Raw genomic sequence first — 19,469 nt, 5'->3', positions numbered from 1 at the left:
ACTCCAACCTTGATAACACAATTGCATAACACTCCCAATTTCTTTAAGCACAATAAAATGAGAACTACCACAAGCAAGGAATTCATTTTTTTTGCTTCTTTCTAATACATACACAAACTCTCTTTTTTTCCTTTTCAAAGTTCTGATTTTTTTTCTTCAAACAACTTTTTTTTCTTTTAATTCTTTACAAGTGGCTATCATAAATTTTTAAACAGTGCACATTTCTTCATTTTTTCAGTTCCACTCAAAACTCAACCATACTTCCACTTAGCTTTTACTAAGTTCATCACAATTTCAAATGCTCAAGAGAGGTAAAAGGTTCAAACAAACGGGCAATTCAAATGAATGCGACATGCTTGTAATGTGGGTTTCAAAAAAATAGGATTACAGACTCAAAGGGTTTGACTAAGATACACATTAATGAGACGGGTAAAAGCATATATCTGGCTCAACAAAGAAACGTCTTTATCCCATCCTAGATTAAACAAGACTACTATTTCACTTTGCAAACACAGAAGACAAGTTCTAGACATCAACTGACATGCACATAATATCAATAAAAATCTCATACACACATTTGCACATAATTCACTAACGGCCGGATCTATCCTGACTCTCTAATCAAAGCAATTGAGCAAGCCACAATCAAAATAATTTAAGGCACTTATCCACGAGTCGAGAAATGAGACTAAGGCCTCATTTATTTGCACTTAATGGAGGTCTGAATCTTAATCATTCAGATCTCAGACATTAAGTGGTTTGTTTTTTAAATATGGGTCTTAATTATTCAGATCTTAATTATTAAGTGTGTTTATTATTTTTTTCTTCACAACTACTTAATGTGTCTGAATAGGTCTGTATGATTAAGATCTATAACAGAGACTTAATTTCATTAAGATGCTATTATCCATATTCATTATTAATTGTCGTAACCGCCTACCATTATCAACTACCATCATGCCACTGCCACCACCATCATCCTCAATCACAGCCGCCACCATAATCGACTACCACTACCCACCATCCGCACTACTCCCACCACCATCATTCTCAACCATAAATAACACTCATCCACCTCAACTACCACAACTAACCACTCCATCGCCATCAACAACCATAACCGACACTACACATCATTATTAACTACCACCACCCACTATCACCATCCTCGATCACAACTACCACCACCACCTGCCATTATTAACTATCACCACTCACCACTTACCACCACCATCCTCAATCATAATTGTCACCACTCCTAATCACCACTAACTACTACCCTGAACCACAACCATCAACCATCAACCAAGCCTACCACCAACCACCGCCTCTAGTCGGCATTCACAAGCACCACCGTTAGCCATCACCACCAGCATCTACCATATTTTAAAAAAATTATATATTTTATTGATAGAATATTAGATTAATTAATATTTTATTTAAATTTATGTTTATTAATTTTCACATAAAGATAAATTTTATATATTCAAATGTTAAAAATCAAACAGTCTTAATTATTTAGTATTCAGATCTTAATACACATTTTAATATTCAGATGTGCATTCAGATTCAAATATCTTAATCTTAATACATATCTTGATATTCAGATGTGTATTCAGATTCAGACGTTTAATCTTAAAAAAACAAATGAGGCCTAAACGTTACATTAAGGCACTCACCGCTTTCAAAGCATCACAAAATTAAGAAAAGTTATTTCCATTTAACACCGTAGCCCGAGACTTCTTTATTCTTATTAAAAGAAAAACTAATTATATCCGGTTCAGGTAATTGGCGCGTATCATGATGTGGTGGCTATAGTTGACTTTGGTTGCAGTCGTGTTATTTATTGTGGGAGGCAGTTAAGGTGGGAGTCACGTCCCATTATCAACCACTATATTGTTTTTTTTTCTTTTCCTATTTGCATGTGAGGTAACAAACAAAAAGTTCTACTCTACTTAAAATATATCTAAAGAATGCACTATTCAAATAATTTGTGTATATATTTTGTAAAGGGGAATTGTTTTTGTATGAGAAAATGTGAAAGTATACTTTTCGTTATAGAAAGGTAGAGTTTAGAAATATTCTAGTTACAAATTTTAATTTAAATACTTTAGTGTAACAAACTTTTAATTCATATATTGTCTGCGTAAAAACATAGCCTAGAAAGAAACACCACATGATAGTGCAGAAGATGACAGCCACCGGATATGTATACGAGAAGTTTTATTTTGTGTCTCGTACAACTGACACTAGTTGTATGAGGCTCATTTTTGTCTCAGAAATTTGTGGACTTCAATCTTACACTTCTGGGTCCACAAAACTGTGAGACAAAAAAGTTGCATCATACAACTAGTGTCAGTTGTACGAGACACAAAACAAAATTTTCCTATATATACGGTCACCAACGCTAGTGTGCAGAAGATGATTAGAGCTTATCAGAATATGATAGTGCAAAAGATGGCACAGTCAACAGAGTGCTCCACACATCAAAATCATAGACACAAGGACGAGGAGAAGGTTCACCTTTCATATTCATTTATTTAAGCATATGCATAATATCACCAAGTAAACTTCCCTAAACACATGGCATGCATACACTCCATTTAATTTTAGTTTCAACACTACATTGTGTTAAAACATTTAGATCATGAGTCTCTCTCTATATATATACAGGTAAGTCGTTTTGGTGATAGGGTCACTGGAGTTGGCTTTCACATATGCTCTATTCCGTGTATTTGGAGTGTTCGGCTTGGGACAATTTGCAAAACCTCACGTTTCTCTGCAACCAAAAAAGAAAAAAAGAAAGGGGAAGGTGACAACTTAGTTGCTATAAAACAATAAGAAAAAGGCAACTGTATATGCTGCTGAAATGTGTGCAAGGAAATCCTTAGAGGCATATGAAACATATACAAATGCACTATCAGGAGATCGCACATACTGAACACTTGAATGAACTCTGTATATTCTTGGAAAGGAATCAAAAACAAGAGGGCTCTAGCCTTTCGACTTACTAAAGGTATTTGGTAAGCATGTAGGATAAAGGATGAAATTCTAGATATAATCGTGAAGACATCAGACAATTTGAGAACATAATGATCATCAGCTAGTTGTCAATATGGTTTCTCTAACTGTATTACTATGACAGGCAGATGAATGTCCTCCAAGCCACTATTGACTATAATTTGCCCAAGTCCATAATCGTGGTCGGGCAAAAAGAAAATCTGGATATACATACTAGTCTGCCCAAAACCAGTTATGACATATCTCAAACCATGTCACAAAAGGGAAAGACCCTTAAACAATTCTCATTATGCAACCTAAAGAAATTCACTCATGTTTGAGATTCACCATTACACTGCACTCAATCCTAGTAAACACCCCCCCGCCCAAAACCCCCTCCCTCCAACCCAAAAAAACCTCAATTTGGAAAAACTTTACCACTAAGCCTCACCTATGCAGACAGAGCTACCACAAAGGCTAATGGCTGAGACTTCTAAATTTTGCAGTGGACCTTGCATTTTATTTTGAAAATGGCAGCATGCTGTTAGTGAAATATAGATAAATAATTATTACCAATTTTTTTTTTTCTGAAAACGGATGCTGAATAAAAAAGATTTGGCTGTAATAATAAGCATGAAGAGATTGAATAACCTCACGCAGGCATTAAACATAAAAGGGCCAGTACAACCTTGATTTACAATGAAAAGATCTCTAAAAGATACAGAGGGGGGTCGACGACCTATATATGAAACTCACAAGCTCGTGAAGTCCTTGTATTACTTCGCATTCCTTCCTAAACTAATCACTGAATCACGTTGCAATGGGTCCCAGTCCAGTCCCTACCATCCTATTTTCAGTTCAGTTCATGCATCAATAGCAAAATCTTAGAGAGAGACTACCACCGGTCATGATCATCTAGGATGTCTCGTTTTTTCTTATTTATTTTTCCAATGGTTAATGACCATGATGACATGCTAATCACCTTCTCAATCTCAGATTCAGATAGAAAAGAACTTTCTTCAGGCATTCAACATGAGTAGGTATTGTTCTAGTATGATGATTACATACAACAGATTATCAATTGCAGTTGTCGTATCAAATTTTTTAAAAACTCAATTATTAATTGTAATGTTGTTCTAATTGCAAATGCTGCATTTTACCAATCAATAGGGCCTTTTTCTTAACCAGAAATGTTAGAATTGGAGTATTTATTTAGTTCTTTTTTTTTTTTTTTTTTTTTTTTTACAAAGGAACAGCAGAAATTTGGCATCAACTTGAACTATGAGAGGTGGGGTGGGGGGGTGGGGGTGGGGGTTTGGACTTTTGTAAGGAGTAGGGCGGGTGACTGAGAGGTGGCAACTGGAAGATCGATTAACAAAATATGTGGAAGCAAATTCTATTTTATTGGCTCAAGACATGCCACACTTTTATCATTTTCAAAAGATAAAAGCAGAATCAATTAGTAATTCTGTCTTCCTCTACACAACAACAACAACAACTACCCAGTAAAATAGAAGGAAAAAACAAACATGTATCTTGTCATTAAACAGGCTCCTGAAATGTGAGATGATGTCAAACATCCCAACATACAGAGGAGAAACTCTGTGCAAGTCAGTTTTTAAACATGCAACACACAAGAGAAGCTCTCTGCAATCTACTTAGAGATATCGTAATGGTGTATTCATATACTCCATAACCATAACTGATTTTGAGAAGTATAATCGGGCAACATAGTTGTAAAAAGAAAAATAGGATTACTTAAACAGGATGACCCATAAAAACTTACTTTCAAGCTCAGAAACTTGCTCAGGAGTCAGCTTGGCAGAGAACCCACTAGCTGCATGCTTGTAACTGTAAATCAAAGCTTCCTTTGCAGCATCCTCACTTTTTCACACCGTAAACACACAGAGATCAGGAAATACTTCAACCTTATGTGTACAGAATGTACAAGATATGTCTATATCGTTAAGAGAAAGGGGTACGGGAAAGAAATCTGCAACCTCAACAACTAATCATCTAATAAAGAGTCCCTTAACCGAGCAAGCATGATTTTCTATCCAGTTCCTTCTTAAGATTTTGGGAAAGTTGAGCATAAATTTTGATCTCTTTGAAACTTCTACAGTAAAAGATAAATCTATCTAGATATAGGAATTCTGACAGTATAAAATTTATCAGTTATCACAGGTATCTTTATTCTTCCCAGGATGAGGTACTGTACTGGCTAACTTATCAAAAGAGTATATTAGAGGGTAATTATACAACAATAGACGCAATTACACGTGATTCAAACCCGGAACAACTAAGCAGTAAACACTACACACAGAATAGCTTGCCATTTTCTTTATCATGCATTGATGAACAAATCCAAGGTTGGTTCAAAACTCTGACAGACGAATCCTTATTCAAAAAATCTCAAATAAAAATCGCAAAGTTAGATGAGAATTCAGCTTATCTTATCCAAAAAAAAAAAAAAAAAAAAAAAAAAATTGGATGAGAATTCAATATTCCAATTGAACATGCAAAAGTGCCTAAGATTCATCCACCACATGTTTCCGCAATCATTCTTGCAGCTATAGAACTATATTTTGATGTTCATACAAAAACAACAAAACCAGGTACAGAACTATATTTTGATGTTCATATCATATATAAAAAAGAAATTTATCATCTAAGGATCGAAGTCTTCTCTTTTCAACTATTCAAATTAAGGTAATCCCACTTTGTCCCCCTAAACATCACAAGGATAAAAACATTTCCCATTTTTCAACTCTTTATAGGTTAAACTAAGCTAATTCAACACCTCCCCCCCCCCCCCCAAAGTTTTCTTGAAGCATCAGAACAAGAAAATACAATCTCTAAGTTTGTGACTGAAAGATAAGAATGGGTTTTTGTCCAACTTGGAATTCTAGGTATGGGATTATGTCCAACTTCTACAATTAGATTTGTGCTAGAAAACGTCCAACTTGGAAGTAGGAGTGTTGTTTCTGATGGAATATATACCACAGCGGAAGCAATAACAGAATCTTATTCACGTGTAATCTAAACAACTAGCACGTATGGAGATTTTAGGATTACCTCTTGAAGCGTAAACACAACAAATCTAGGTCGTTCTCCAGTTCCTCAGTTGAAAACACACTAGCAGATTTCCACAGTCTTCTACTGTGTTACCCAAACAATAACCAAAAAAAAAGAATTTTGGGTGGGCAAAATTCTAGTAGAAACCGCAGTCAGAATCATGTCAAAAACGTCCAGCCCTTATATCCATATATATAGCTGCGTTTTTTAGGTCAAAACCGTTTTCAAAACCTGTTAGGTTTCCTTCTCCCACTAAGGGACGGTTTCCACGTTTTCTTTCCCACTAAGTAACAGTTTCCACTATTTTCTATTATTTAGGCACAGTAGGGACCACAGAATTTAATTAACAAGGCTTCCTATTATGATATTAATTTCGAAATTCTGAAACTAATTTCCATCATAATAAATTACGAATTATTCCACTAAAAATTCGTAATTGCACTCCTTAGTTCAATTTCGAAATTCTTCCATAAAACCTTATTTAACTCCCCATGTTAAGATTCAGATACTAATCAATCAAATTAAATTACTGACTATTTAATTTATTGATTACTTCCTTTAGACTTACACTTAACTTATTTCATGTGTCGGATACAAAATCCACCGGCCGGGTTTACACATGAAAACTTATAAGCTTTCATAAAGGAGTATCATCAATCTCAAAATTGAGACATGGATTCCATCAACTAATTATTACTTCGCCAATGTATATCATTGTTATCCAATTTACCAGGCTTATTGACTCGCGAAAGAATCTCGCCTTTTAATAAATCAAAACAACAAGTGACATACACAGCTAATAATAATTATATCAGGATTAAGAGTATAAGTACATTAAATGGACTAGAGAAATTATTTTATAAAGTCAGTATAAAATACTCATCTCTACTTGATCCGTTCAATACATACAAAATGTACTAGCACAAGAAGTTGGAATTAAACCATTCCCATAATCAAGATAAATTATATTTAATCTTGTGCTACAATCATTCCGATGATTTGTCCAATTCCATCATTAGATTGTGAACATTAACTTTTATGTCTTACAAGAACCGATGATTTAATCTTCCGTGTATAAGCTAAACTCTATACACTAAATCATCTACTATGTAAGCAATGGACGCACAAACCAACACATGATCTATTTAAAATGAAACTTTATTGAATTTAAACAAGTAAATAAATAATTGTTCATAAAGAATACTATAACAATACGCATGGCTTATAGTATATTCTAACAATCTCCCACTTAGACTAATAACCATGCGTCTACAATTTTGACACCCATTCCTTCTACATGCTTATCAAAAGTCTTCTGTGGTAAGCTCTTAGTAAACGGATCTGCCAAGTTGTTCTCTGACGCAATCTTGGTGACCACTACATCCCCTCTCTGCACTATATCACGAATTAAATGATATTTACGCTCAATGTGCTTTGCCCTCTTATGGCTTCGTGGCTCCTTTGAATTTGCAACCGCACCACTATTATCACAGTAAAGCGTAATTGGTGCTTGAATCGAAGGAACCACACCCAACTCTCTCAGGAAGTTACCGAGCCAAACTGCCTCTTTGGCTGCCTCAGAGGCTGCCACATATTCGGCTTCCATGGTGGAATCAGCAACACAAGTTTGCTTGATACTCCTCCAACTTATGGCTCCACCTCCAAGAGTAAACACATTACCTGAGGTAGACTTTCTAGAATCTCTGTCTGATTGGAAATCCGAATCAGTATACCCAATAGGTACCAGGTCATCCGATTGGTAGATCAACATGTAATCCCTAGTCCTTTTCAGGTACTTGATTATATGTTTAACCGCCGTCCAATGCTCTTTCCCAGGATTAGACTGAAATCTGCTAACAACGCCAACGGCAAAGCAGATATCAGGCCTAGTGCATAACATAGCATACATGAGGCTCCCCACAGCTGATGCATAAGGGACCGCCTTCATCTTTTCTATCTCTTCATCAGTCTTAGGAGACTGATCTTTAGATAGAGAAATTCCATGTCTGAAAGGAAGGAATCCTTTCTTGGAATCATGCATGCTAAACCTGGAGAGTATTGTATCAATATAAAGACCTTGGGACAAGCCTAATATCCTTTTCTTGCGATCTCGCAAGAGTTTGATCCCAAGGATATGAGCCGCTTCTCCCAAATCTTTCATATCAAAATGTGTGGACAACCACTGCTTAACTGAATTCAACATGCCCACATTATTTCCTATGAGCAGTATGTCATCTACATATAAGATCAAAAATGCCACTTTGTCCCCATCCCACTTTTTGTATACACAAGATTCGTTAAGACACTGATCAAAACCAAAAGTTTTAATCGCCTTATCAAAACAAGTGTTCCATGCCCTAGATGCCTGTTTTAGTCCATAAATGGACCTTTTAAGCTTACACAACATGTGCTCTTTGCCACTTTCCATAAAACCGTCTGGTTGCATCATATAGATGCACTCATCAAGACTTCCATTAAGGAAAGCTGTCTTGACATCCATTTGCCAAATCTCATAATCATAATGAGCAGCAATGGATAAGAGAATCCTTATAGACTTAAGCATGGCTACCGGCGAGAAGGTTTCCTCATAGTCAATCCCTTCTTTCTGAGTAAACCCTTTCGCTACAAGCCTTGCTTTAAAAGTTTGTACTTTTCCGTCTACACCTCTCTTTTTCTTATAGATCCATTTGCATCCAATGGGTTTAACCCCATCAGTTGGTTCTACAAGATCCCAAACCTGATTAGAGTACATAGACTCCATCTCTGATTTCATAGCAGCAACCCACTTATCGGCATCCTTATCATGTAGTGCTTGGTCGTAATTGACAGGTTCGGAGGTAGGCTCCTCAGGGATCCTATCATATGATTCTCCCAAGAGCGTGTAACGAACTGGCTGTCTTATTTCTCTCCCACTACGACTACGCACTACATCAGTTGCAACTACATCACGTTGATTTTGTGGTTGAACCACAACATCATCAGGAACCTGAGTCTCCATGCTATCCACAGGGATATCAACGACTTCTTCCTGTTGTGCAGTCTGCTCAACATGACTCCCACTACTTTGTGGTAGTATGACTGCGGGCACTTGTTCTTGTGGTACATTAAGTCTATTGACATTTCTCCCACTACTAAAGTGCAATGGTATGTCAAAATCGACTTCCGGGGTTTGGATATGGTCGTTTTGATTTTCAGATGACTGAGTTTCCATTCCTTTGCTAAGTTCCTGTAAAACGAGTTTACTTCTAGGAACATGGTTCATCAAATAGTCCTCTTCTAGAAACTTGGCATTTGTGCTAACAATTACCTTTTTCTCTTTAGGACAATAGAATAAACCACCTTTCGTCCCTTTTGGATAACCTATAAACACGCATACATCCGTTCTTGCCTCCAATTTATCCGTTTTCCCCTTTAGCACATGTGCCGGACAACCCCAAACTCGAATATGCCGCAGACTAGGCTTGCGCCCAGTCCACAATTCTGTAGGGGTCAAGGGTACTGACTTTGAAGGAACTAAGTTCAGAACATAATTCGCCGTTTCTAAGGCATGTCCCCAAAAAGACGAAGGCAAATCGGAATAACTCATCATTGATCTAACCATTTCCATAAGAGTCCTATTTCTTCTTTCAGCTACACCATTTTGTTGTGGAGTTCCAGGTGCAGATAATTGAGATGTAATTCCACATTCTGATAAATAACCAATAAAGTCCGTAGAGAGGTACTCCCCACCACGATCAGATCGTAGTGTCTTGATATGTTTATTATGTCGCTTTTCAGTCTCAGTCTTGAATTCTTTGAACTTTTCAAAACATTCAGACTTTCGACGCAACAAATAAATATATCCATATTTTGAGTAATCATCTGTGAAAGTCACAAAATACTCAAAACCACCTCTTGCTTGGACATTCATTGGACCACACAAATCAGAATGAATTAATTCTAATTTATCACTTGCCCGATTTCCTTTTGAGGGGAAATTTCGTTTTGTCATTTTCCCTTCTAAACAAGATTCACAAGTTGGTAGTGCCTCCACTTTCAATGAACTTAAAGGTCCATCCTTGACCAACCTGGAAAATTCTGTTCAGATTTATATGACCCAAACGCAAGTGCCATAAATATGTTTCACTCAATTCAGAAGAACGTTTTCTCTTGCTTGGTAAATCAACATTATTCAGTTCTTTAGGTGGTAACGGTTTAGGAATAGAGTCAACAACAAAAAGACCATTAATCAATGTAGCCGAAGAGAGATAACGCTTATTATGAGTAATAACACATTTATCAACGTCATGACAATTAAAATCATAACCATCTCTCATAGCGCTAGAAACCGAAATTAAATTCCTTCTAACGGAAGGTACATATAATGTGTCTTTTAAAGCTAAAACTCTACCACTACCAAACGAAATACTAATATTTCCTAATGCTAAAGCTGGGGCTGCTGAACCGTCTGCTTGATAAACATTGATTTCTCCTTTACTTAGCCGCCGCGTTACCTGAAACCCCTGCAAATAAGTGCAGATATGATTAGTGGCTCCCGAATCTACACACCATGACATGGTAGAAACAGCCGCTAAAAATGTTTCAACGACAAGTAGATGTAAATCACCTGGTTTATTTTTCAGCTTGGCCAGATAAGTTGGACACTGCTTCTTATGATGCCCGGGCTGCTTGCAGTGATAACACTTGCCCTTAGCCTTTTTCACACCAGCAGTCGCGCCACCAACAGAGGGTTTTTGAGCCTTTTTCTTTTTCTGCCCGCCTCTCGGCTTAGAAGAAGAACCTGCCTCAAAATTCAATGCCACGGGAGGAGCTTGGGACTTGATAATAGTCTCTGCCGACTGCAGCTCATTCAACAATTTCGCAAGGGACAAATCCATTTTGTTCATGTTATAATTCAGGCGAAATTGCTGAAAACTGTCAGGCAAAGTCTGCAGGATCATTTCAACCTGCGTGTCCTTATCAATGTTAGCTCCAAGGACCTCCAGTTCATTCAGAAGACTCATCATCTTCAGAACATGGTCCCTGACCGATGAACCTTCAACCATTTTGGTATTCAGAAGGGCTTTCATGGCAGTCTGCTTAGCCGCACGATTCTGATCTCCGAACATTCCTTTGAGATTTTCCAGAATGTCATAAGCAGACTCCATCGACTGATGCTGATGTTGCAGAACATTCGACATGGATGCCAAAATGTAACACCGCGCCATCTCATCAGCCTTAATCCATTTCTGGTAAGCCTTCTGTTCATCATCTGTGGCATCATCTCCAGGTTTTTCTGGACACACCTCATCGAGCACAAATTTGTACTCTTCAGCAATTAGAACAATATCCAAATTTCGTTTCCAATCAACATAATTTGGACCCTCAAGTTTGTTTTGGGTAAGAATGGCAGTAAGGGGATTAAAAGCAGTCATTGTTAATCTGGGAGACATTAAATATTTAAATAGATCAAATCAGTTTGTATTATGAACATTAAAATTCAAAACACATTATATATATACAATCTATGCACCTTGAACAACAAATTTCGATGGGAAAGAAGCTATTCTTGCAATATACATATATAATGACAGATTTTCACTCCATAAACTTAAACATGTCATACTCAGATGGAGAGTAAACTGTTAATTTAAGCCAAGTGAATATCAACATTCAACATATATTAGTCCCATTGAACCAACATGCATACTCAGATGGAGAGTAAATACAAATAATCAATGACTAGTATAACATAGTGATTATTCATAATATTTTTATCCGATATGGAAGAAGACCTACGTCAACGTGTAAAAACATTATATCACTGATTTTTTAAGCCCGGGGACCAAGGGAATTGATCCCCACAATTTCTGGAATTAAAAACAACTAAAAAAAATTTCAGAATTTTAGAAAAACAGCAAAAACACCATCTAAACGACCCCGAACGCCCAAAAAACGACTTCAGTCATGATGAAATCCATGTGTATTGCTCACTGGGCCGTTTCGCATGGACCTGCCAAGTTTCAGGTCAATCGGAGTTCGTCAACTTTTTGACCTCCGATTTTCTGCCCTAATTCAGCAAAACGTGTTTTTCCGTTTTACATGATAACATTCAATTTTCAGATTATTCTAACTCAACATCACCAATATTAAAAGGATACATCAAGTTTTTAGAATAATCAACACAACCCATAACAGATAATCACACCAAAAAAACAGTGCAGGTTTTCAGGAAAACAAACTTTGCATGTAATTCAAAACTTGCATATAGAACATGATATTAATCATTATGGTTTATCCTAATTATTTAATTAGACGTGAGTAAGCCCTGATACCAATTGATGGAATATATACCACAGCGGAAGCAATAACAGAATCTTATTCACGTGTAATCTAAACAACTAGCACGTATGGAGATTTTAGGATTACCTCTTGAAGCGTAAACACAACAAATCTAGGTCGTTCTCCAGTTCCTCAGTTGAAAACACACTAGCAGATTTCCACAGTCTTCTACTGTGTTACCCAAACAATAACCGAAAAAGAGAGAATTTTGGGTGGGCAAAATTCTAGTAGAAACCGCAGTCAGAATCATGTCAAAAACGTCCAGCCCTTATATCCATATATATAGCTGCGTTTTTTAGGTCAAAACCGTTTTCAAAACCTGTTAGGTTTCCTTCTCCCACTAAGGGACGGTTTCCACGTTTTCTTTCCCACTAAGTAACAGTTTCCACTATTTTCTATTATTTAGGCACAGTAGGGACCACAGAATTTAATTAACAAGGCTTCCTATTATGATATTAATTTCGAAATTCTGAAACTAATTTCCATCATAATAAATTACGAATTATTCCACTAAAAATTCGTAATTGCACTCCTTAGTTCAATTTCGAAATTCTTCCATAAAACCTTATTTAACTCCCCATGTTAAGATTCAGATACTAATCAATCAAATTAAATTACTGACTATTTAATTTATTGATTACTTCCTTTAGACTTACACTTAACTTATTTCATGTGTCGGATACAAAATCCACCGGCCGGGTTTACACATGAAAACTTATAAGCTTTCATAAAGGAGTATCATCAATCTCAAAATTGAGACATGGATTCCATCAACTAATTATTACTTCGCCAATGTATATCATTGTTATCCAATTTACCAGGCTTATTGACTCGCGAAAGAATCTCGCCTTTTAATAAATCAAAACAACAAGTGACATACACAGCTAATAATAATTATATCAGGATTAAGAGTATAAGTACATTAAATGGACTAGAGAAATTATTTTATAAAGTCAGTATAAAATACTCATCTCTACTTGATCCGTTCAATACATACAAAATGTACTAGCACAAGAAGTTGGAATTAAACCATTCCCATAATCAAGATAAATTATATTTAATCTTGTGCTACAATCATTCCGATGATTTGTCCAATTCCATCATTAGATTGTGAACATTAACTTTTATGTCTTACAAGAACCGATGATTTAATCTTCCGTGTATAAGCTAAACTCTATACACTAAATCATCTACTATGTAAGCAATGGACGCACAAACCAACACATGATCTATTTAAAATGAAACTTTATTGAATTTAAACAAGTAAATAAATAATTGTTCATAAAGAATACTATAACAATACGCATGGTTTATAGTATAGTCTAACAGTTTCTGTCCACTGTGCCATTCTATAGAAGAATCAAATTTCAACTCTTGGAACTTCCAAGTATAGGATTAAGTCCAGAAGATGCATGCACCACTCACTAGCTTAGCATTTTCTTTATCACGTACTAAGGAACAAATACAAGTCTGGCTCAAACGTCCACTAGACAAAGCTCCACTAAATCCTTGTTCCAACACTCAAAATAAACATCACAAAAATGGAGAGACTTGTTCAACATTCCCGATTCGGTCAGTGGAGGAGCTACGCGAGACGATTTAACGCTAAGCCCTTTCCTTAGCGCCTCCCTCTAGGCGGGGCTCACAACCAAAGGATGTACGGGTGAAGTTGCCACCATGAACTAAGGATTGGAAGGGTTGAGGATAGAGTTTCTTTTTAATTTCAGCGTAATTGGCAAGAGCTATAGCAGCTTATGATGCAGTTGATTCGAAAACATACGCCAGGGCAGTTGGGTGGGGAGTCAGATCAGATCAGGACCGCGAGAGTGTAGTTGGATCTGACTCCGTTATAGGGCTAGTACGCCAAGAATCCTAAAAGCTCTCTACAAGACTACAAACTAACTTTGTCAGATTAACAAAAAAGTGCAACAACAATCTCTTTTCTTCCCATTAAAACATGCCAAAAGTTGAAGCATCAAAGCAAACCCAGATGTTCAGATCATAGAATTATTTTATAAAGGAAAAGTGAAAAAATAAGTTAAACCTGCCAAGAACGGAAGCTAAAATTTTGATATGGAATTCCTCAGGATCTTGATCTTCAGGATTCTCAGTATGAACTATATATACTTTTGCTTGTGAATCCGGTATTGATATGGTAGCTGCAACAAAGGAGAAAACCAGTAAAATCGAACAGATAATTTGGGTTTTCTTCATCGCTTTCACTTTATATTATAGAGATATTCCTTGGGATTTTTGGGACACCTTTTATACTTGAGGAACAAGTTTCAGACTTGAAACCCCCGCTTTGACAAATATTTATAGCGTATTTAATAGTTCTGCTGACTAGCGATTTCTGAACTACAACAGCTGGAGGACTTTGCCACGTGTGAAAAGACGGTCGTTCCGCTGCTGTTATAACAAATAGTGTCTAATAGAATTTCCTTTATCTGCTTTTCCTGCGCCATGTGTATTTCAAAAAAAAAAAAAAAAAAAAAAAGGAAAATGGACGTTAACACCGCTCGGCAAAAAAAAGAAGGGATATAGCGTATTTAATAATGCACTATATCTATTTTTGTTCCCTAGTTTTTTTTCGTCATAATTTGGTCGCTTGAGTCTAATTAGACATTATTTGGGTTCCAGACTCCGCAAGTTGCTAGGGATGAGACAGGAAATTTATCGTCGAAACGATGAGATGCATGCCATGTACCATCCATTATTGCTTGCGAAGCAATCGTATACTCTCTGTTGGTGGTCTCCTAGTAAAAGTATTTATTCTACCACATTTTGTATGATAATCCTTTAAGTCAGCGGGCGCCGGTGAATTTGGTATTTTCTTGAAGTTCGATTCAGTTTGTTCGACTTTTGGTGTTCTATTTGGTGCACCAATAATCGATCTAAAATTAGTTCGGTTTTTGGTAATTCGGTTCGGTCGGTCTGGTCTTATCGTATTGAAATCAGACTTTTTCTATTAAAAAATATGATTAGTTTCATGTTTTAGTGAAACTAAAACTCAAAAACGCAATACATATAATATAATTAGTCAAATCATTTTATGTAAGAAATATAAATTTATTTGACAAATATTACTTACAATATAACTATCTCATACAAAGCAACATCGGCGACCCGCAAGCAAACAAAGATGAAAGATGCATTGACAAACAAAAAGGGATAATTTTTAGAATGAGACTTTATTTGGGTTGGGGCTTCAAATTTTATAATGTAAATATGTGAAAAAATTGGGCTCGACAATTTAAGGGGGGCCCAGAGGCTAGGACCTATATTAGAAAACTTCGGTTTTTCGGTTTAATCAAAAATCGAAGTTGCAAAATCGAGCACTGAACCAAACACCGAAAATATAAAAAAGATAACCGCAAATCGACCAAATATGCCGAAAAATTGAAACAGAATGAACCGAAGTTTACGATTTGGTCAGTTTTTTCAATTCGCTCGGTATTGCACCCACTCCTAAAGTCAGTCAGTGTCATGCCGACTCTATGGTGAAGCAAGTAAAGTACTTGCTTTAGGCTCCCAAAATTTGAGGGAGCTCCATATTTTATTTATAGTTTTTCTTTATAAAAAAATATTAAATATTTTTAGTAATTTTTCACATAAAAGAATTTTTATTTTAACATTTGTAAATAAACCATTAACATCAGAATGATTATTATGGAATACATGAATTGCTGTAAATATTTACACTTTCTTTCTTAATTTGTTCAAGTCACAGTCTTTCTTTTCCCTTCTCTCATAAGATTATATGCTTTCTCTTTTATTTTTTTTTCTCCAATAAAAGTTCAAACAGTTCGAAAATTTTAGTGGCAAAACATTTGACATCATTAGATTACGAGAATTTTTAAAAATTATTATCTTAACCTTGCATGTTCTTTAAAATATAATACTCATTCTGATATTAATGGTTTAGACTTATTTTTTAAATTAAAAGTGTTTTAAAAAGTACAAGTAGAAAATAATACTCTTAACGACATATTCAATAAATAAAAAGACATGAATCTTTTTCAAATACTTATATTTCTTATAAAATAATACTAACAGTTACTATAACAGTTATCTAGCTGAAAGAAGCTTTTCAAAATTAAAATCGATAAAATCTTACCTAAGATCAACAATCAAGAAAAGTCGAAAGAAATTTTTTAAAATTAAAATTGATAAAAAATCTTACATGAGATCTAACAATTCTTAAGAAAGATTAAATGAGTTGGCTATATTATTATTCAAAAAAAATATTAAAATATAGATACAAATAAACATTATTAACAACTTGCATCTCAAAAAGTTACAACAATAGATTAGTTATTTTTTTTGGAATCAAAGATTTTTTTATTTTTAAAATTTAGGACCTCCAAATAAATTTTGGCGTTAGGCCACGAGGTTTTTCACAAATACCCACTTCTGGGAGGCGCCACAGAAGCTATACCCGTATGTTGTAAAATTTCGGGATCTGAAATTCTTTTATCTATTCAATGCAACTTCAGAATCAGATCTAAAGTTTTTTCTTATCTTTCCAAAGCAACTTTAGAAAATGGGATCTTAAGTAGTTCTATCTCTTCAATGCAACTTTAAAATCGGATATGAAGTTCTTCTATCTTTCCAATGCAACTTCAGAAAATTTGGATCTTAAGTTCTATTCTCTATAATGCAACTGCAGAAATTAAATCTTAAGTGTTGAAATATAAACTTATTCGTCGAATTTCAACAATCCAAAACCTACAATTCAACGTCCAAATCTACTCCAAATGAGCTCATATTCAAAATAAAATTTTTGAATATCATAAAGAACAAACCCTATTCATCAAATTATCAAGACAACAAAAAAAATTTAATAAACTCATTTTGCAACTAAAAAGAAGAAGAAACGGCAAGCACAACCTATAATGGTGTTTTGCAACTAAGAAGAAGAAGAAGAAGAAGAAGAAACCAAACAGCTCCTAGATACATGAGATATGAATACAGAGAAGATGAAATCATTAGCGAAGCTCCTGAATACATGGGACATAAATACAGAGAACAAAAAAGCAGCAACAAAGAAGAAAGTATATATGAAGTTACCCAAAAATTAGATATCAGTTAATTAAAAAAAAAGGTGGATACAAATTAAATAGAGGTGACCAAATAGGGCACCCATGAAATTTTTACTTAAGCCACTAAAGTGCTTGATCTGCCCCTGCTTAGAGTGGATGGTGATTGTCACGTCCTAAACTACCTCCTAGACGTGACTGGCACCAAGCTAACGCCACCTGCCAGGCGAACCCCTTTCTATAACATTTAACTATTTACACACAAACACTGAGAGAAAAAGTGCAAGCCTAAAGTATTATTAATAATTAAAGAAGTAATAATTATCGCCCAATACCTTAGTCAATTGATAGCAAAAACCAACAATCACTCAAATAATAAAACTCTAGTCCAAATCCCACACTAAGACCATGGAGCATCTAACAGAGTAATATGAGTTTTATTGACGGGTATGCAAACCCCCCCCCCCCCCCAAAAAAAAAAGAAATGACTAACACGAACTAAGCAAGTCCAAAACGAAAACCTCCACGAACAATGCGGTGGCTCACCTGAGCAATAGGATCCACTCAAACAAACTCGCCAGCCACTAGCTCTATCTCCCGCAAAGGTATCTGCACAGAGATGCAGGTAATGAGTGAGTTATACGTAAATATAACCCAGTAAAATCCTCGACCCACCACTTTAAATACCTTAGGAACAAGTGTTAGAAAATACAAACACACTGCAACACGAATGATATAGTAAATATGATAATTATACATTAACTCACTATATGTGTATCAACAGAGTTATTAAGAATTAACCAACAAGGATACCCACTAAGGACTTATCATAATTGCAGTGAAAGAAATTTACCAACATACCTACGAGTCCACAACGTCACCACAATGCCTCAAATATGTAACAGAGCATACACAATGCTCGGGTGATGTACAAAGGCATACACAATGCCCCAATATCATGGCGCGCCCGTATCAAACTCAACATCATGGCGCACAGCCGTATCAAACTCAACATCATGGCGCACAGCCGTATCGAACTCAACATCATGGCGCACAACCGTATCAAACTCAACACCATGGCTCACAGCCGAATCAAACTATAAGACTCAACCTCATGGTGCACAACCGTATCACACTATCAAACAACTTATAAAATAATATTTTTTTTCTTTCATAAAATAATATATTTGCGGCTAGTCTAAGACCACCGACTCTGCCAAGCGCACGCTTGTCCCAACACATGGACCAGGCAGAGAAAACACACTTTCAAAACGGGTTTTAGAAAAGTAAGTATTAAAGCTTAAAGTCTCACTTACCTCGCTAACGGGAAGTTCCCCAACCTTGCAACGTCTAAAACACCAACCAAACGGCCTTCAATGCCCTTGATCTATCCAAAATATTTAATAATACGTCCTAATTAGTCTAAGTAAATAATTTTCACAACTTTAAGACAAGTCAAAACTAAGGTCAACCCTTGGTCTAATTAATAAAATTTTGTACCCAATTAAATTTCAAACGCGGAGCAGTGGAGAAAGCCGAAACAGTGGTTTCAAAAGTGTGCCACAGTGCGTGTCTCAGATCTCTAACATACTTGATGTCATTATTTAATCATTACTCCAATCATGACATATTATTAATACACAGCTAGTTAATTTATCCGCGCTTCGCGCGGTTAAAAATGATTCAACCAAATAACTTTTTTTTATAAATTTAGTAAGAGAAAGAGCTAAAAATTTTATAATACCACAAAGATAAAATTATTAGATCTACCATAAGACATACATACGGGCAAAAAATAAATAAAAAATCACTAAGGAAAAGTTACATATGAAAAAATAAAATAGAAAAATAAATCTAAAGAAAGCATCGCACTTTTTGTAGTTCTATGATAAGAGTGTGTTGGGGAGTAATCTTCTCAGCTAGAAGAGAAGCCCTCCATGCCTATTTAGATATTTTCATAAATTATACTCGGAAGAATTGTATTATAAACTATACTAAGCCCCCCACTCAATAATTATATTTAGAGGCATTTGA

General features: G+C 35.6%; 1 protein-coding gene across 1 annotated transcript; it reads right to left on the bottom strand.

Moving 5' to 3' along the window:
• Nucleotides 1-2,511: 2,511 nt before the first annotated feature.
• LOC104231539 (subtilisin-like protease SBT3.17) lies at nt 2,512-14,696 on the bottom strand. The gene is made up of 3 exons (XM_070171597.1): nt 14,441-14,696; nt 4,787-4,884; nt 2,512-2,779 (listed from the first exon to the last, which is right to left on the bottom strand). Exons 1-3 carry the CDS (start codon nt 14,608-14,610, stop codon nt 2,712-2,714), a joined length of 336 nt encoding a protein of 111 aa, XP_070027698.1. The 5' UTR covers nt 14,611-14,696; the 3' UTR covers nt 2,512-2,711.
• Between the last annotated feature and the right edge of the window lie 4,773 nt (nt 14,697-19,469).

The sequence above is a fragment of the Nicotiana sylvestris genome, chromosome 4 (genome assembly GCF_000393655.2).
Source record: "Nicotiana sylvestris chromosome 4, ASM39365v2, whole genome shotgun sequence".
NCBI lineage: Eukaryota > Viridiplantae > Streptophyta > Magnoliopsida > Solanales > Solanaceae > Nicotiana > Nicotiana sylvestris.
The sequence above is the reverse complement of the archived record's forward strand: the minus strand, read 5'-3'. Positions and strand labels throughout refer to the sequence as shown.

Bases quoted from the DNA above. Each gene is read 5' to 3' on its own strand.
- LOC104231539 (XM_070171597.1), bottom strand. From the start codon at position 14,610: ATGAAGAAAACCCAAATTATCTGTTCGATTTTACTGGTTTTCTCCTTT. The intron at 4,885-14,440 runs GTTTAACTTATT...GGTGTGAAAAAG, and splicing joins TTAGCTTCCGTTCTTGGCAG to TGAGGATGCTGCAAAGGAAG. The intron at 2,780-4,786 runs GTAAGTTTTTAT...TTTTGGTTGCAG, and splicing joins GCAAGTTTCTGAGCTTGAAA to AGAAACGTGAGGTTTTGCAA.